Below are 17,200 nucleotides of genomic sequence, written 5' to 3'. Positions count from 1 at the left end.
AAGGATGTACACGTAGGTATCGCTGCTTACTTCCTGTTCAATTTAAATGTATGTGACTTTTTCCTGATCTTTCATTTATAACCTGCATCCTGACAGCTGGACATGCTGCACTAGGATGGAATTGTCCCATGTGTACCTGTGAAGGAAACTATTACACCCTTACAGACACCAAGCAGCTGTTTCATATTCTTCAAGTGTTTTTACTCTAGGGCACTGTGACAAGTCACAGCACTAATGCAGAGCTGAGTGCTTCAAAATGAACATGACTAAGTGGAACTCTGAAACCCAACACAACAACATAGAAAAGAAACCAAAAAAAAGCACCACTATGGATAGAAGTACCTTACACATTAAAAGGCCATTATCCCTGGAAATAAGGAGAGGTGAAATAAATTGCTGTGGTGTCCTTCTGTAAGAGGATTTTAGCTTCCTCATTCAGACTAACCACATCAAGAAGTCTGGAAAAGACACTTAGTTCCATTCATGGCAGAGAGCTGTTGAGATGATGAATGTCAAAAAAACTGTTTACACGCCCTCAGAGAGAGACACTTATGGCAGAGAGCCATGGCTATCTTAAAACAATTAAAGGGAGGTATTAATTATGAAAGTGGTAACCACTGAACCAGTTACCATTTGGAAGTCAGGTTTTTGAAGCTGTGACCATAGGTGTAAATCACCTTCCCAACACATACACTTTGTGACACAGTGATACTATGTGGGTGAGGAGAGGGAGGAAGCTACCAGAATACCTCGAATTCACCTCATTCATCATTCACTGTAAACAGACTTCCTTCATGATCAATTCCTCAGCATTACTTCATCGCCAGTGGATGATCCAGAGTTTGCAACAAAAACAAGAGAGCTGTCCTCATGAATTTATGTCTGGCTCTGCCAGTACTGTATACTCACCCTTGTGAATATGCAGGGAATTCACTCCCACTTTGTCGCCCTTGAAGATGGGGTAGTGGCTCTGCTTGTTTGGTAAGCAACACAAACAGCACTGTTTGAGGTGCCACTTCCTTCATACCAAATCATATCAGTGCCAGGCAATGATATCATGTTGCACCTTACACCCTCAGAGCATACTCATATGGAAATGAGAAGAACTAAAGAATTTGTCCTTGCTTAAATCAAGTAAGAGTTTATTTTTGCAACCCTAATGCTATTTCAACATTTAATAATGTGCATGCCTCTTGACACAATTTTTTTTTCCCATCTTCAACACACAGAACTGTTTATCAGTGGCAAAAATCTCTCATTCTCCAAATTTACAAAACCAGGGTTTTTTTTTTTTTTTCTTATTTAGAAAGCAAACAAATGCAGGTACAAATCCTCCATCTTTGAAGATTTTTAGCCTCTCTTAGACCAGTCACAGAACACCTCTTTCTCCACCTCAAAGCTTAAGTATCAAAATTGAGAACCACAAATCACTCATTTTCTTCAGTTCCTTCCAAAATATTCTCTTAGTAACCTTTCTGTGCCCTCTCAGTGGTCCTTTTCTCAGCATCACATCCTCACCCCTGCCGTCTGCACCTTTTTCTCCTAGTAGGCTTTAGGCAAATGCAATAGTGGTCTTTCCCACTTTCCACCATGACTGATTAAGCAGTAAGGGTGTAAGAGTTAACAAAACTAGTCAGGTTTATTGTTGGTAGCTTTTTGTTGGTAAATAGAATGAGTGTGTTAAAACTACTCAGCACAAACTGCTACAATGCATACTGGTACAAAATAAAAGGTCACTAGAGGCCTCATAGTTGATTATAAGAATAAAGTTTTATTAAATCCCAACATTTAAAGCATTTGTTATACCACAATTTACATATTTTCCAATCCATTCTACAGTAATTATATAATAAATATAATTTTCACAAAGTGACAATACTATTATATTCTGTTATTAATTCTGACATTAACTCCTCCTCAGCCCCCAATGAACTGGCCTTTTAAAGGATGAAATATATATTCATTTAGTTAAGTTCTCTAGATTAAATACTTTACACACACACACATAAAATTTACAAAAAAAAATTAAAAATTAAAAAATAAGCAGCACAGCAATTTTTCTTCATCTGAAATACTGAACACAGGTCTGCATTGCGTACACTCAAATCAAACTGGAAAAAGTATAGAAAGAACTTTGAAGGACAGTTAGAGATTGCTGATTAGAGAGATTATAGAAACGGTTCATTCCTTTTATCAAACAGAAAGTTGATATAGGATACTTTCCATTCATCATTAAAAAGGAAAATAAGAAAAGGCTTTAAAGCCTTTTGGCACAGAAAGAAAGCATTTTAAGTAAGAAGTAAACACCAGTAAACAACCTTTCAGAGGGAGAGATACAAAAAAAGGGGGCAAGAACTAAATTACATCAGGAGAACTCAACGAACGTATGAAATGACAATGACCATTCCTAAAATGATACATATCTGCTTCTGAAAGGATACATAATTATCTTCTAAGAGAGGCACATACAAAGTAATGATAAAATTCTGAGATAGAAGGACCCCTTTAGCTATGTTTTTGCACACACTTGATCAGAATGAAGAGAGAAATAAAAAGGGCAGGGAGAAAAAAGTAAATAATACTAGCATCTCGCTGAGAAACTGACACGATCTAAAATCAGTCCCACAAATGCCTCCTGTTGAGGAAACTGGCTTAACAATTGGCCTTCTTAACATGGTAAGAACATTCAGTGCAAAAAGTGTAAAAAGCCTCCTGGACTACTGGCCAGGTGAGAATACTCTGCACCTCTACACCCTGAACACAGCTCTTAACTGAAGGCGAGGTGACAAGTAACCAGAGGGTTACAAGCAATCAAAATTCCTTCCTCATTCCCTCCTATGCCACCACCTGCAAAAAGCAGTGTTGAATACACATGGAAACTTTAGGATACTTAAGTAGAAATAATCACACAATCATAAAAAAAAGTTTACAAAATTATAGGTGGTGAGAAACAGAAATTATCTAATCTGGCAAGCAGAGAGCATGGCTGGTAAGATGTTCAGTCTTTCAGAAGAGGACTGACTTCTCCAGCAATTCCACTAACCTTTGTGACACATTTAGAGTATTTCTCATTATTCCTAGGTAAAAATGTAAGATGTTTGTACAGAGGAGCAGGATTCAAAACCAGCCTAGGAATTAGATGCTCTGCCTGGAGATGTTCAGAGTGGATGAAGTCAAACCTCAAAATTTAACTTACAAAAACCCTCAAGTTTACAAAGACTACGGTACTTTTCAAACACACCCCTACCCATCTCCTTCAATATGAGAACAGAAGCTGAAGAATGAAACCAAGTGTTTGTGGTTGTCTCGTTCAGAATCACACAGGAAGGCAAGAAAAGACTGAATACCACAGCTCTGGTCTCCTATCCTCAGTCTCCTGAATAAGAACCACTCTCTTTTGCCCCATGCTGTGGGTCTGCCTGAGGGGAACACGGGCACTGCTGGCCACAAAGGCAGAGCAAGGAAAACCCTGTGGCTACAGCTGCAGACTACAGAGGCAGGATTCCCAGGCTCTAATGGTTTGTGATATTTCATGCAGCAGAAATGAGGTGGGAGAGGAGGAGAGTGAAGATGCACAAAAGTAAAGTGTTTCATCAGCCTGGACAAAAGTCACACATTATTTTACATTCTGGCTTTCTTACATGAATGCAAAGATATAGAAACAAGAATGTTTGTATCAATTATTCTCTAATACCTCAAAAATCCCACAATTATGTTAATTTATGATAAGCCCTCCTATGAAGGAGGGAAAGAAATCCTCTATTCATTATCGCATAGCAGTGTCTCTCCTATGTGCCCATCAGACAACCAGGACACTGACATGCAAATGCTCTTAGGGAAAGTCACCTGCTGCAGAGTTTAGTCTCATTAAAAGAGGGCATAATTTACTTAAATATTAAAGCCTTTAACAAATTTCAAGCATTAACTTATTTGCATTGTATTGAAATAGCATCTACTTACTCTTGCAAGAGAAAAATGATGGAGGAGAAATTAGGCAGAAAGAAAAAAAATACAGAATGAAGACAAAAGACTCTGAGTATTTCAGCTTTGGAATTAGTGCTTTATATAAGGAGGTACTGTATGGTCAGACAGCAAAAGAAGTTAATTTTGGAATTCTCCTAATTTGCTTTTATTAGAGCTATTTTCAGTAAACAATTACTGGATGCCCAACTATTCTGGGGAAAATGCCTGAGAAAGACAGCTACTTTCACCTTTTGGTGTCAGTCTCACCAAATTTTTTGCATGCTGCAGAGAGCTAGCAGGATAAAAATACCCAGTCTCAACTAAAAAAAAAAAAGCAACCCTAAACTCTTCCTTTCCCACAACAACTCTAGCATAAGCCTCCCAGAGTTTACATACTCAGTGCACATTCTTGCAGGCCTTTCTGCAAAGGACACATCAGTGACTTCATTGCACAAGCTCAGAACTTCATCTGCCTGAGATTTGGTAAGGCAGCTGCCTGATGGACACCCAACAGTGGAACATGAAGTAGCTGCAGGACACAGGTATTACTAAACATGCACAGGACACACATTATTTCCATGACATCAGTGTTATCTTTAAGTGCAGAACCTCAAAAATAATGAAGTCAAAGACATAATTACTTCAGTAATTTAACATGTCCCAAATTTGTTTCATAGGCCCAAGACACTATTAGTGTTTTCTGCTCAAACTTAACAGAACCTTCTAAAGTTCAGCCCAATGCATCTTCTCCGGCTTCCCCAAAAAAGGATTTGCTTTCATAGTAGAAGAGCCAATATACTGGCCAAAAAACCAAAAAAAACTCCTCAAGGAGAATGTAGAATAATCTCTGTTATTTCAGCTCTGCTGCCCAGCCTCATGGGTATTCCATAGTACATCGTCCCCGGGCTGACATAGACGAAGGTATTCTGCCCAACTTGGTACAAGCCAACAAAGAATGGATTCAGCAGATAAGCTCCAGCATTTAGAGGGAAAATCTGCCCTCCATGAGTATGGCCAGAGAGAATTAAATTTATGTCTGGTCTCTCCTGAAGGGCCCACTTTGCAGCAATTGGCTGATGAGCTAGGAGCACTATTGCATGCTCACTGCTACAACCTCTGAGAGCTTTTTTCAAATCCATGCCATGTCCCGAATAGCGCAACACATCTGCTTCAATATCATCCACGCCAGCCAGGCAGAACCAGTCAGAAGTGCTCTTTGGTGAAACAATCTTCACATTCTCATTATGCAATGGCTGAATGTTAAATGATTTTAACAGCTCGAACCAGTTGCTAACATCTGAGGTGTAGTACTCATGGTTTCCTGTGACAAAGTAAGTCCCCAAAGGAGAATCAAGTTCTCCAAGAGGCTCAACAGCAGGTCGTATGATCTTTGCCTCAGCATCAGACAGGTCCCCAACAATCACGGTGATGTCTGGTTTTAAAGCCTTAACCATTCTCACTATCATGGCAAGCTTGGTCTTCCCAACTGTAGGCCCCAGATGGATATCTGAAAGCAACACCACTTTCAGGTTATTCATTGCTGAGGGCAGCTTATGAACTGGAATCTCCACTGAATTCACAGTAGGGGGCTGGGAAGCATTTAACAGCCCAATAACAGTCAGCACAACAGTCAGCAAGACTGCCAGAACTGGTTTCAGTGCTGTTCTGTTCTTGTTGCCAGTGCCTGCCTTAGCGCCTCTCCCAGCCAAGAACTTGTAAGCCTGCTCTACAGAGCCTAGAGTGAAGAGGAAGAAGATGAGAATAATATAGGCCCCCAAGCAAGTGTAGGCAGCTAAAGAAAAGAAATAGGGCTCTTCTGCAACAAGAAATAGCAATGTAAAGAAGCTTGAGTGAGCCAAAGCTAGAAACATGAACACAGCTATTTTCCACAGCATGAAACAGAAGGAGCTGGCAGCTGAAGATCTGGTGAACGTGGTGACTGTGCTTCTCCAAACATGAAGAGATCCCATCAACATGAGTGTATTAGCAAATAGTGCCATTTGCAGCCTTAGAAGCCAGCGCCGTGTCCTGAAATCGAGTTTTTCCGCCAGGTAACTCCGTGATAGCATCATGGAGAAGAAAACCACTCCTGCAGCCACTGCAGCCTTGGCTTCAATGGGCAGTTGCTTGAAGGAGATCATCCTTGCTTCCTGTCTGTTCTCTTCTGTTCTGCAGAAGTCTCCAGAAGTCAATAATGTGGTTATGAAGGGGTGCCTTGGGTCAACAAAGCCTGCAACCAGGAACCAGTATGAGCCGCTTTAAAATATTATATACATTCCCTTTTTCCCAGACTGCAATAAAGGACTGTTACTCTAGATACTACACAAGATGCTGGGTCATGCAGAATCACTGCTGTAACGACATAGAGGAGATGTCCTGAAGTGGAGTAAATGAGACAACAGAAAAGACTGGATGCTGGAAGTCTCCTTCCAAGCTCCCTGTCTGCCTCCCTCAATCATTTCTCCCCCATACCCCCTTTTCTTTTAAACACTTTTTTCTCATCAAGACTTCCTAATAGTATACGGCAATGCATCGCAACAGGGGTGCAATGAGTCCTGGGAAAAAACATTATAGCATTTGTAAATCCCATACATGTTCTGGGACTGCTTCTGATATTAACTTAATACATGATTTCTGTTCTTCTTGCCAAGCAGTTGGCTCCATCTGAAAAGCAGGCATCACCCTACATCATTCTTACCAAATGCAAGAGGCTCTACTAACACATGCTACAGCAGCAGTGAAATCCCCACTGGAACAGATGTAACTGTGGTCCCAGAAACTGCAGATGATCAGCAGATATCCTCGCCTGCCGTTGTGAATCAGATTTCTCCAAAGCCCTGGAAATCAGTAGGATCAGTGAAACTCACACTGTGTTTTGCTACTCACTTCCAGCTCACTTCCACTACATGTAGAGTTTTCCAAGACTCAACACCTGTTCTAGTATATCCTGGTCTAACAGGATGCAACCAGGTTAAAATACCACACCCTGCTCCTTTAGATGGGAGCACAGAATCTAATGCATGACTGCTCACAGCCTGGAAACAAGCAAGCAAGGATCAGTTATGTTTGAATGGTAGCAGTATTCCCTGGTTTGCTCTGTATTTTGCTCAGTCACGTGTTTCTATCAATGCTCAGGGTTGCACATTTCTATTTAGAAGAAACCTATTGTTTTATTTTAATCATAGATGAAAAAAGTTTGGGTAGTCTTTCATAACATACAACAGAGACCATGTCTGACATAACAGCCCCATAATAGCACAATTATTTTCAAAACACTTCCTGCCACACTTAGAGAAAGCAAGCAATCATTACAGCCAAAAATATCTCAGAACTAGGGCACAAAACCAGCATTGTAGGGCTCAGCAGTGAGCCTAAGCCCAGAAGTCTGCAAACCCCAGTTTGCGGTTGCTTATCTGCTGCATATGTCCTCTCAAGCTAATTTAAAAGAATATTAGCACATCTGTGATGACAGGACCCTGATCTATTTTGAGGACTAGACCAAGTTTTTAAAAAATCCCTTCCCTTACTGCTTGTGTCAGGGAACTGTGGGCTGATAAAGGAAATTGTGCCTGTCAGCCTCAGCTCCTCAAACCCTCTCAGTTGTTACTAAACTACTCTTAAGAAATAGTGCTATTTTGCACGTATGTCTCTACAGAAAACACACAGAGCTAGGAAGATAAGAGCACAATAAATGCCCTACTGATTCAAGTCCATAGGTCCTCTAGGCACCATGCAATACTCTGTCTGGACAACAGCAGTAAGAAACACTGTTTAAATAAATGACAGGACCCTGGCCACAGTCTGTGGTCTGCTCCCTCGTAGTCCTTCAGCTGAAACAGCTGCTACACTAGGGATATTAGAGGGCAAATCCTTGCACAGTCATTTGTTGTGAAAATGGATGTTGGAAAGTCTTGGATGTTGCTTATGAGCATGAGGTATTTGAATTTGGCAAATCCATTTTTTTTAAATCTGTTGAGTACTATCTGGTTTTACAACCTCCCATGGCAGCAAATTCTCGCAACGATGCATTTTTACAGTATTTTATCTGTTTAAAACGAACCTATTAAATCCCCCATAAGTGCTAATACTACCAAGTTTGAAGAGTATTTGTTCTTGCCTGCCACCTTCAAAATTTTGGAAGACTCAGCAACCTCATCCTTAAGAAAGCACAACTAACTGTGGCCCAATCTTCCCTTCCATAAGGTCTCGCATGATGTTGTTCTATTTTTCAAACATCTTTAACCACCTGTGCCTCATCCAACTACAACATCTACCACGGTAATAGGATCACTCTGCCTTCAACTCGAGGCATAAACCACGAGACCTGTGGAGCATGAGGATTCGTCCTTAGGCTGTGGTATTGTGTCCCCCGGGACAAGGCGGCTACAACAGAATCTATGCAGAACAGGAAAAACCTCTTTCCCTCCCCTCACACAGCACAGGATGAGCACGTTTTCCCACGGGATCTACCAGCAGTGTCGGTACCGGTTTCCCCACGGCCCCGGGTTGCTCAGCGAGGCCTCCGCGATTCCCGGGCGCGCAGGGAGTCCCGGCGCCGGCAGCACCGCTCCGGCCGGGCGGCACCGCCAGCCCTTCCACACCTCCGGCGGGCCGGGAGCGGCCGCCCTGCTCGGGAGAAGGGCACGGACCCCTCCCTGCCTCGGCTCCGGGCTCTCCCCGCCTCGGCGCAGCCACAAGCCCGGCACCCGCGTCCTGTGCGCCGCCCATGAGCCCTGAATCGCTCGTGGTTTAAAAATGGACCGAGGCGAAGCGCCTTCCTCCAGCGGCGGCAGGAGGCCCCTGCCAGCCCTCCCTCGGCCACGGCGGCCCCCGCGCCCCTCAGAGCCGGCCCCCGCTGCCCCCGGGTGTCCCTGGCGGAGGGGGAGGCGAGGCGGGCACTCACCGCCGCCCGGAGGAGCGCGGCCAGGGCGGCCAGCGGGAGCAGGAGCCGCAGCATGGCGGGCGGCAGCCAGGAAACGGCGGCGTCAGCTGACGGCTCCGCCGGGAAACGGCCGGCGCAGGACGGGCATCCCTCCTCCTCCTCCTCCTCCCTCCGCACCGGCACCGCGGCAGCGGCGCTCCACCCCTCCGAGCCCGGCCTCCTCCTGCCCTCCCCTGCCGGGACGCGCCCCCCGGCAGCCCCGCCTGATGCCCCGCGGCTGGGCGCGCTGCTTGCCGTGTTCCGGCACTGCCGTGCTGTGTCAGCAGCTCGCAGGAGACTTCGGGATCCAACCTCCGATGCTGAATACATCCAAGGTTTTCTCCCGCACAGAAGTTTCCTAGATGGAAAGGTCTTGCTGACCTTTGTCTCCCCAGGGCAGCCCATCATCCTGACGGGAAGCACGGGGCCTGGGTGCTCTCCTTCCCATGTTAAAGCACTGTCATCCTTTCTCGAGAGCCCTGCACTTAAACTAAGAGACAGCCGCCAATGCGGAGTACATCTCCAAAGATTGCTCCCACACAATAAGTGCCGGGACAGAAAGCTGATTCTGGCCTTTTGTGCTCAGTGCTCAGACCATCATCTGCAGCAGCACACACACTCCGGCTGGTCCAAGGCCAAGGGCTTGCCCCAGCTCCCCAGAGGAATGACAGAACAGCCGCAGCCTTTGCCGCCTTGGCTGGGCAGAAAGAGGCATTTTCCCAGGGGACCTCACTAACTAGTTCCCAGAACGGCCTGAATTTTGCTCACTTCATATCCAGAGTTGAAGTTTTGCTGGCAGTTTTCCTCCTGTCAGCAGAGATTTTAAACTTGATTGCCTCATGGTTGCTTTGGCCAAAAAAGCCATAAATCATCACTCAAGAAAGTCACGAATCATCACTTTGCCCACAAGTCCCTCTCTGTTAATAAGCAACAAATCAAGGAGGGCACCTTTCCCAGTCAGTTCTCATAGTACCTGCACCAAGAGGTATAGGTGCTTCAGGAATCTTATGGACCTGTTATCAGCTATGTTGATTTACAGGTACTTCTTAGTTGCTTAAAGACTAATTTGTTGGTGTTGTCATCCTGGCTGGGTGGCCTATAGTAGCCTCCCACAATAACACCCACTTTATTTGTTTGTCCTTTAATCCTTACCTGGAGGCTCTCTTATGCCAGTGACTGTGCATCTCTGGGGCTGAGCCAAGGCTTTTAAGCTCCTCTTGCTTTTTCCTCATGCTGTGTGTAGAAGCACTTCAAATACAGTTCTTGGTACCCAGTGCTGCATGTAGCCAACTAAGAATCTCACTGGCACACAGCCTCTCAATCTTTGGTGTGCCATTCCTTTGCTCATTCATGGTGAGTCTCATTTTATCCCTTTGCCCTGCACACTTCTGCAGGGAGTTAACTCAAGAGTTAAAAGTCACAGTATGAGCCAGCCTGCAGTGTGAGTAACAAAGCCATTGGTTCTCCTAAAATAGTAGTTGGACCTGAGACCTATAAAGTTTTTCTATCCCTTGGGAACAGATGCAGTGAAAAGAATGTTTACTCTAAAATGGGTACTCCAAACTAGGCAGGCAGGCACAGGCAGCTCCCAATTTAATTAAGAATACACAGCACAGGTATATGAAGACCTAACAGAAATGAGAATGTTTAACACCAGCCTTTGGGGTCTGGTTTGTCTGTCCCTGCTTACCAAGAGCTCTGTAAAAGGAGCTGCTGGTGACATAGCTCTTTACAGGAATTGCTAAAACATTCCATGCCAGCAAACAGGAATTGGGTTCACAGAAATATGTATATATATATATATATATATATAGTGGTAAAAACTGGGTAAGTGCGTGTCTTCAGTACCTAGACTTTAAACCTGTTCTATTTTTGTGGACGAAAAGTGTTGCTACACTTAGGGTAACGTAAATAATACTTTTTTTTCCTTCATGCTCTGTGTTTGCAACCCATCCTTACAGCCAAAACTACTATTTCAGCTATTTTTAGAAGTTTACCTGGCTGGGCTGATGCATTTTTGTGATGGGTGTTCTAATTGCCAGAGGCAGTCAGAGAGTTTTCAAGCTGGTTTTCTACTCTTAACTCCCCACCCTTCTGAAGAGAAGGAAAAGTTTAATGACTGTAAACCCATGCTGGAACAAGACCCTTTTTTTTCCTCTTTATGGAAATCCCCAGGGACCCCTGCGTGTAATCTACATAAACAAGTAACCTGTCTGAAATAGCAATCAGAGGCACTGATTTCACTGACTCACTTATCTCATAGAGGACAGTGAATTGCAGCCACAGCTTCTCCCCTAAACGGATCGTCTGAGGAGTTCTTGAACCTCTCAAGCAGCCTGCTTGGAATGAAGCAGATTGATGTCCTCTTTTTACCCAAGGAAAGGAAAATTGGCATGTTAAAAGATACAGATTTACTGCAAACATGGTGCAATTTTCACTGTGAAAAAAGGAAACTTCTTGGTCATGCTCAGAAGAGGATATAACCTTAAGTTTTGTTTTATTTCTGCGAAATCTTTCCAGTTAAGTAAAAGCTAATGTCAAGCTAAGTACTTCTCTGCCTATAGTACCTGTAATAAATGAAGAGCTTTAAAAATCATCCCCAAATTATGCTTAAGCACCTCAAAGTTAAAAAGAAGACAGAAGAAGTGCCGGTGGCTTTAGTTTTCTCACTTTAAACAAAACAAAAAACAGTGTTTCACTTGCAAGTTCTCTTGATGAACATGAAAGCAATATATTTGTAAGGAAAACAGAGGTGCTTAGTTTTGCACCAATATGAGCTGAAGGGAAATCACAAGTTATCTCACAGTGCACGCTGATATTGCAAGAGCTGACTGCCTTGTCTCTGATTTTGCTTGAAAGGATCTAACTATGGATGGCATTGAGTAAGCATACAAATCAGGAACCAGTTTGGCAGAAATTTGGTAAGAGGACAAACATTCACACTGTTCTGCTTCTGTTCGCATTCTTGGGGGCAAAAAAGCTGCTGTTGTCAGCAACACTCACTTAATAAATGTCATGTGGCAGAAAAGTGATGAACAGGATTAGCAGCTGCCTGTGTTCTGGTCTGGAGGTTTATCTACCCTGAGGGCTTTTAGTACAGTGGGACTGGCTCTGTAAAGTGGTGGGTTAAATTATACTTATTACTTTGCTTCCAGGGAGAATTAAACTAAGTCTGATTAAAGTCACTTAAATCCTGAATGTGAGGGCTCAGATTCACGAAGGAGAGACCAAAGGATGTGAAGATCCTTTGCATCAGAGGCTTTGCTCATGGGCATGCCTTTACCCTACTGCAGTTAATGTACCTCTCCCAATGCTGAATCAGCTTGCATTATACCAAGGGCCAAGAGAGCTTGAATTACAGATAATTACTGTGGATCCACCATCAGGCAGCCATTTGGAAGCTCAGGGTAACTCGTCCCTAATCCCAGAGTCTATGCCTGTGTTTTCACATGTGCTTTCCTTAGCAGGTGCCCTGGGGTTTGGCTGAGATCTATTCCCCCTCTTCTGTTTTTCTGCAGGATGGCCCAGGAGGTAGAAGAGGCCAAGTCCTGTACAGTGGTAGCATCATAAAGACCTATGCCTGTAGGAGGAGCTCATGAGTTTCATGAGGGGTTTCAAGATGACAACCAATTATTAGAGATACACAGACACCTTAGGGGAGATTTTGTAGTGGAGCATTGAGCATCCTGGGCTCCTTCCCCTTGGAAGGAGATGCTTTGCTGCTGACATGAGCATGGTGCCAAGTAACAGTAGAGCCCAACCCAAAACCTAGCCAGAATCACTGTTTTCTCCATAATTTGAACTGAGCCTGAACTGTGATTTGGAAATTTCCTTGAAGTCTCAGTCAAACGAGCATTGGTCACAGCTGAACGCCATCATTAAAGCAAAGCCCCATGGTGCTCAGACTTCCTGCAGAGAGGGGAACTTAAGTCAGCATCATTTGCATGCCAGCTTACCAGAAAGAAGACATAAGAGGTGCAAGTTCATGCTTTTATTAACCACTTCTCACTGCCTTTTCAAAGTCTTCCCTGCCACACTCTTCTGGATGGTTGTCACATAAAGATGTGCCACCAGTGGGGACTTTGTGGGACTGTTTGCCATCTTGCCCTGGGTCTCCCCACTTTCTGCAGCAGGAATAGCCTGGCCTTTCCTCTTGAAGGCCCGGCTATACTTTTGGTTTGCTCCCTTTTGCTGTTGTTTGCAAAGCACGTGGTGTTGCAGGGCATGAGACAGACCCTGCAATCTTGACTCCTACCTGCTGGCAGCCTTGGCAGGCAGCAGTGGGAAGCTGTGACCTTGGGTCAACCTGGAGAGGGCAGCACTAGACCCGGCTGCTCATTCCTGTCCCAGCCTCCCAAAAAGACACTGGAAGCTGCCCAGAGGAGCCCACTTCTTGTTCAAGGGTGCTTTTTCTGCCCGGTGAAAGTGTTCTGCAGCAGGACACAGCCTAGGAGCAATATCTGATTTGCACTGTGCTAGATGATGCACATGAGCAGAAAATTGATGGTATGAGACATTGTCCTTTTGGTATCAAAAGAGCTTACCAGGAAAAAAACCCAAAATAAAAATAAAAGAAAGAGAAGATTACCACATGTGTTTGAGCCACCTAAAACATGAAAACCACAGAGTAAGCAGTCTGTGACAGGTCTAATCAGGCTGAGGCCCCAGGAGCACACACTCAGCTCAGCCTACTAAGAGGTTAATTGTAGGTGTAAAGAGCAAACATTACATGCAGAGTGTGACTCCTGGGTGCCACATCCAGGCTGGTCCCCTTGCAGCAACTGTCCCGATGAGTCCCCTCACTCCTCCGCTATTCATGTCTCTCTTTCCCATGAGCAGCCTCCATGGAAAAGGAACTAAATTACAAATCACCTATTTTTTTTTCCCCACCGAACTGGCCCAGTTACAATGATCTTTTTGTTTGCAATTTAAGGTAGGTTTGACAGCTAGAAGAAAATAATATAAAAAAGCTCCCTGGGGATACACAGCTCTGCACCCTTCACCAGATGCTTCAATGACACGTTAAAAGTAAGTTCTGGGGAGAAATCAGGAGCTTACTGACTGCTGCCAGCCACAGCCATAGGTGCTTTTTGTCAGCCCACAACGAGCAGTCAGAGGGAAGTCAGAGCATGAACATGGGCCATTTCCCCATGGAGGAGGTTTGGCTCCATCCGCTTCTGCTGTGGTTTCTGCAAGGCAACCTCTTGGTTACATGAGCTGCTTCTGAACGGGTCTGGAGGAAAGGTCTGTGCTAGTTGAAGGTCCCCAGTAGCACTGACTCACCTTGTGTTGTCACAAGGCATTATTCTGTACAAGCTGGTGCCGAACATGTGGAATACTTAGGTGCATCTGTGTTGCATCGAGCTCACCAGGCTCAGCTACCGTTTGTGATGATGGACTGACTAGAAAAGCAATCTACAGCAGAAAAAGCCCAATATTTTTTTGTTTACTGGGGCTCAATGATCAGCTTTGCAGGCCAACAGCAATGAGCACCGTGCCTAAACTCACAGATAAGAAAGAGAAGTTGCAGGTAGAGATTAATCACTTGCTGCAGAGGATGCAAGTATTTAAGACTGCTAAGTACTACTAAAGCCAGGTACTTTTCCTTCTTAGTTGCTAAATAATTTTAGAGGAAAATTTCAATTTTTCTCATGAATCTTTTGCAAGATACAGTACTTTTAGATTACATTTTACATGTGCACACTGGGGAGCCTATAGCTTGATAAAAATGAGATAGCGGTAACTGTAGTGCATCCAAGGACTTAATCAGCACAGTGCCACAGAGAAGCTCAAGACCTAATATAGGCTAAATGTAAATTTGTAAAATGGAAATAAGTAAATAATTCAAATCAGCAGCATCAATTTCGATGTGGTTTGTTCATCTTCCGGCCAGAGCTGTTTCAAGGAGTTGAGGTTTTTATTAAAAGTAGAAGAAGAAGAAATACAAGGAAGAGGGTCACAGTCCTGCTTCAGAGTTGTTTCAAATCAGTTATTTTTCCCCATCTTTCCTCTCCAGGCTACGGAGCTTCCTTCAGGACTGAGGAGCAATCTGGCTGAAGATGGCAGCTGCAAATGTTGTGAGTAAACAGCTATGTCACTGTTCATCTCCTTTTCCTTCCCCCCCTCTTTGTCTCCATCAGTTTTCTGCCTCTTTCAAGCCACTGGTACTATCCCAATGTAGCAGTAACACAAGGACTTCTTCTCCACCTCTTTCCAAGCAGGGCATTTTGCCTTTTGTTATGTATTTGAAGCCAAGCAAGCCATGGTTTGAATTCTGACAGACATAATGCTTTCACCACCAGCCATTTTCATAATTGAAGTTGGCTGGATGTCGTGAACTGCTCTTTTGTGAGTTTTTCACTCAGTGGGTCATTTTTATAAATCTCTGCTGTGCTGCACACCCAGAGCAATCTGAAATTATCTGTTTCACTGGCATCCCTTGCAATTTTTCATTTAAATGGAATAAATTAAGCATTTTAATTGCATCTGGTGGAGAGGGGCAAATGTACGTTTTACTGAGCCTCTCAACACAAATTTACTAGATGTCGTATTGCAGGTCACACATCCTGGCAAGAGTAGCTTGGATTACTACAGGAATGACAGCATGGTGCTGTCCCTGTGTGAGAACCCAGTGAACAACAGTACAGACTTCATGTGTGACAAGAGGCAGGTCAGGCAGTTTGCTCAAGCCTTCCTGCCAGTGTTTTTCTGGCTCATCTTCGCTGTGGGCACAGTGGGGAACACCTTGGTCGTGCTTGTCTATTGCAAATACCACTTCAGGAGGAGCATGATGGATCTGTACCTGTTGCACCTGGCCATCGCTGACCTCCTGCTCCTATTCACCTTCCCCTTCTGGGCCAAGGCTGCTTCCGACGGATGGATCTTTAAGGACTTCATGTGCAAAGTGGTCAACAGCATGTATAAGATCAATTTCTATGGCTGCAGCTTGCTTCTAACCTGCATCAGCTTTGACAGGTACATCACTGTAGTGCAAGCGATGAAAGCTAAAACTTGTAAGCGAAGGTGGCTCCTGCACAGCAGGCTCATGTGCCTGGCTGTCTGGCTGACATCTGTGAGCCTGTGCATCCCAGAACTCATTTACAGCCAGAGCACACAGGTGGGTGACGTAACAGTTTGCAAAATTATGTACCCACCAAATGTCAGTGTGATCTTCAGAGTTACGGTCCTGGCCTTGAAAGTCATCATAGGATTCTTCCTCCCGCTCCTTGTCATGGTGATTTGTTATGCCCTTATCATCAACACCCTCCTACAGGCCAAAAGATTTCAAAAGCAGAAGTCGCTGAAGATCATCACCATGATCCTCACTGCTTTCCTCCTCTCTCAGTTCCCATACAATATTGTTTTGCTGGTCAAAGCCATCAACACCTACACGGGGGTGGTGCACAGTTGTCAGGTTGCCAACCAGCTGGACATAGGGCTGCAGGTCACCCAGATCATTGCCTTCCTCCACAGCTGCCTCAACCCTTTCCTCTATGTCTTTGCTGGTGAGCGGTTCAGGATGGCACTGGGCAGGATGATGCAAAGCTGTGGCTGCTGCTGGAGCAGGGCCCAGGAGCACACCTCTGCCTGTGACAGCCAGGAGCACAGCTCAAACTGGTCCTTTGCCATGCTGGGGGGGCGGCGAGTCAGGAACTCCCTGATCCTCAACACTCACTGGACCTCCTCTGTCATGTCCCCTCCTTGCAAAGTCATCCTGTAAGTTAGTCCTCACCTTCTCCTCTCCAGAGAAGTACCAAGCTCTTTGGAAACCCTCTGTATACCCCAAAGATTATCCCAGAGGTGCAGAAAGGGTTGGGGACCTGCCTTTGATGTGTGGGAACCAACTGAGGGTTGCTGGCTGGGAGAACAGGAAACCTTTGGCAGATGGGAGCAAAATGGAACCATATAAACATTTATATGCTATAAACAGAACTGTCACAAAAAATATCTTTGTGACAGCTGGCCCATCTGCAGCTCAGACCACAACCTGAAATAACAAGTCTCGCAGCAGGTGATAAACCCAGCTACGGCTGCAACACAGGCAGATGAAGCTTTCTGTCCATAGGAAGCAGCAAGAGGGGGCCCAGCCTTAATTTGCTTTCACACCAGGTTCCCCTATGAATGTAGCCTGACTTGGGAGCCCTGCCAGATTCCTACACCAGATCCCGTCCTGTGTAAAGGAGAATGGCCTTTAGCTCTGACACTGGTTTGTAGCAGTGACCAAATGCTACTCTCTGTGCCTGGGCAAATGCAACACTGTTTGGCTGCATAGGTGTTTTTTCTTGCAAAGAAAAGCCAGTTGTTCATGTACATAAA

At 44.6% G+C, this 17,200-nt stretch overlaps 3 protein-coding genes across 4 annotated transcripts in view; 1 reads left to right on the top strand and 2 right to left on the bottom strand.

The window, feature by feature from the left end:
- The window catches only part of GLB1 (galactosidase beta 1), a 41,475-nt gene extending 32,453 nt beyond the window's left edge, over nt 1-9,022 (bottom strand). Inside the window, exon 1 of the mRNA XM_066556087.1 lies at nt 8,867-9,022. Coding sequence (XP_066412184.1) covers nt 8,867-8,920 — 54 coding nt within the window. The 5' untranslated portion in view covers nt 8,921-9,022. The remainder of the gene's footprint in view (nt 1-8,866) is intronic.
- TMPPE (transmembrane protein with metallophosphoesterase domain) lies at nt 1,752-8,926 on the bottom strand. 2 transcript variants are annotated; one of them, XM_066556098.1, is made up of 2 exons: nt 8,867-8,926; nt 1,752-6,193 (listed from the first exon to the last, which is right to left on the bottom strand). In XM_066556098.1, the coding sequence occupies exon 2, from the start codon at nt 6,102-6,104 to the stop codon at nt 4,788-4,790; it is 1,317 nt and encodes a 438-aa protein (XP_066412195.1). In that variant the 5' UTR covers nt 6,105-6,193; nt 8,867-8,926; the 3' UTR covers nt 1,752-4,787. The 2 variants fall into 2 exon arrangements, with proteins under 2 accessions (XP_066412195.1, XP_066412204.1); XM_066556107.1 differs by lacking the exon at nt 8,867-8,926 and adding an exon at nt 6,662-6,774.
- On the top strand, nt 8,919-16,604 carry LOC136561528 (C-C chemokine receptor type 9-like). Its single transcript, XM_066558263.1, has 2 exons — nt 8,919-9,398; nt 15,441-16,604. Exons 1-2 carry the CDS (start codon nt 8,919-8,921, stop codon nt 16,602-16,604), a joined length of 1,644 nt encoding a protein of 547 aa, XP_066414360.1.
- Nucleotides 16,605-17,200: the final 596 nt, after the last annotated feature.

This window comes from Molothrus aeneus, chromosome 1 (genome assembly GCF_037042795.1).
Source record: "Molothrus aeneus isolate 106 chromosome 1, BPBGC_Maene_1.0, whole genome shotgun sequence".
In the NCBI taxonomy this organism is placed as follows: domain Eukaryota; kingdom Metazoa; phylum Chordata; class Aves; order Passeriformes; family Icteridae; genus Molothrus; species Molothrus aeneus.
Note: the sequence above shows the minus strand (reverse complement) of the source record. Positions and strands in the feature narration are given on the sequence as shown.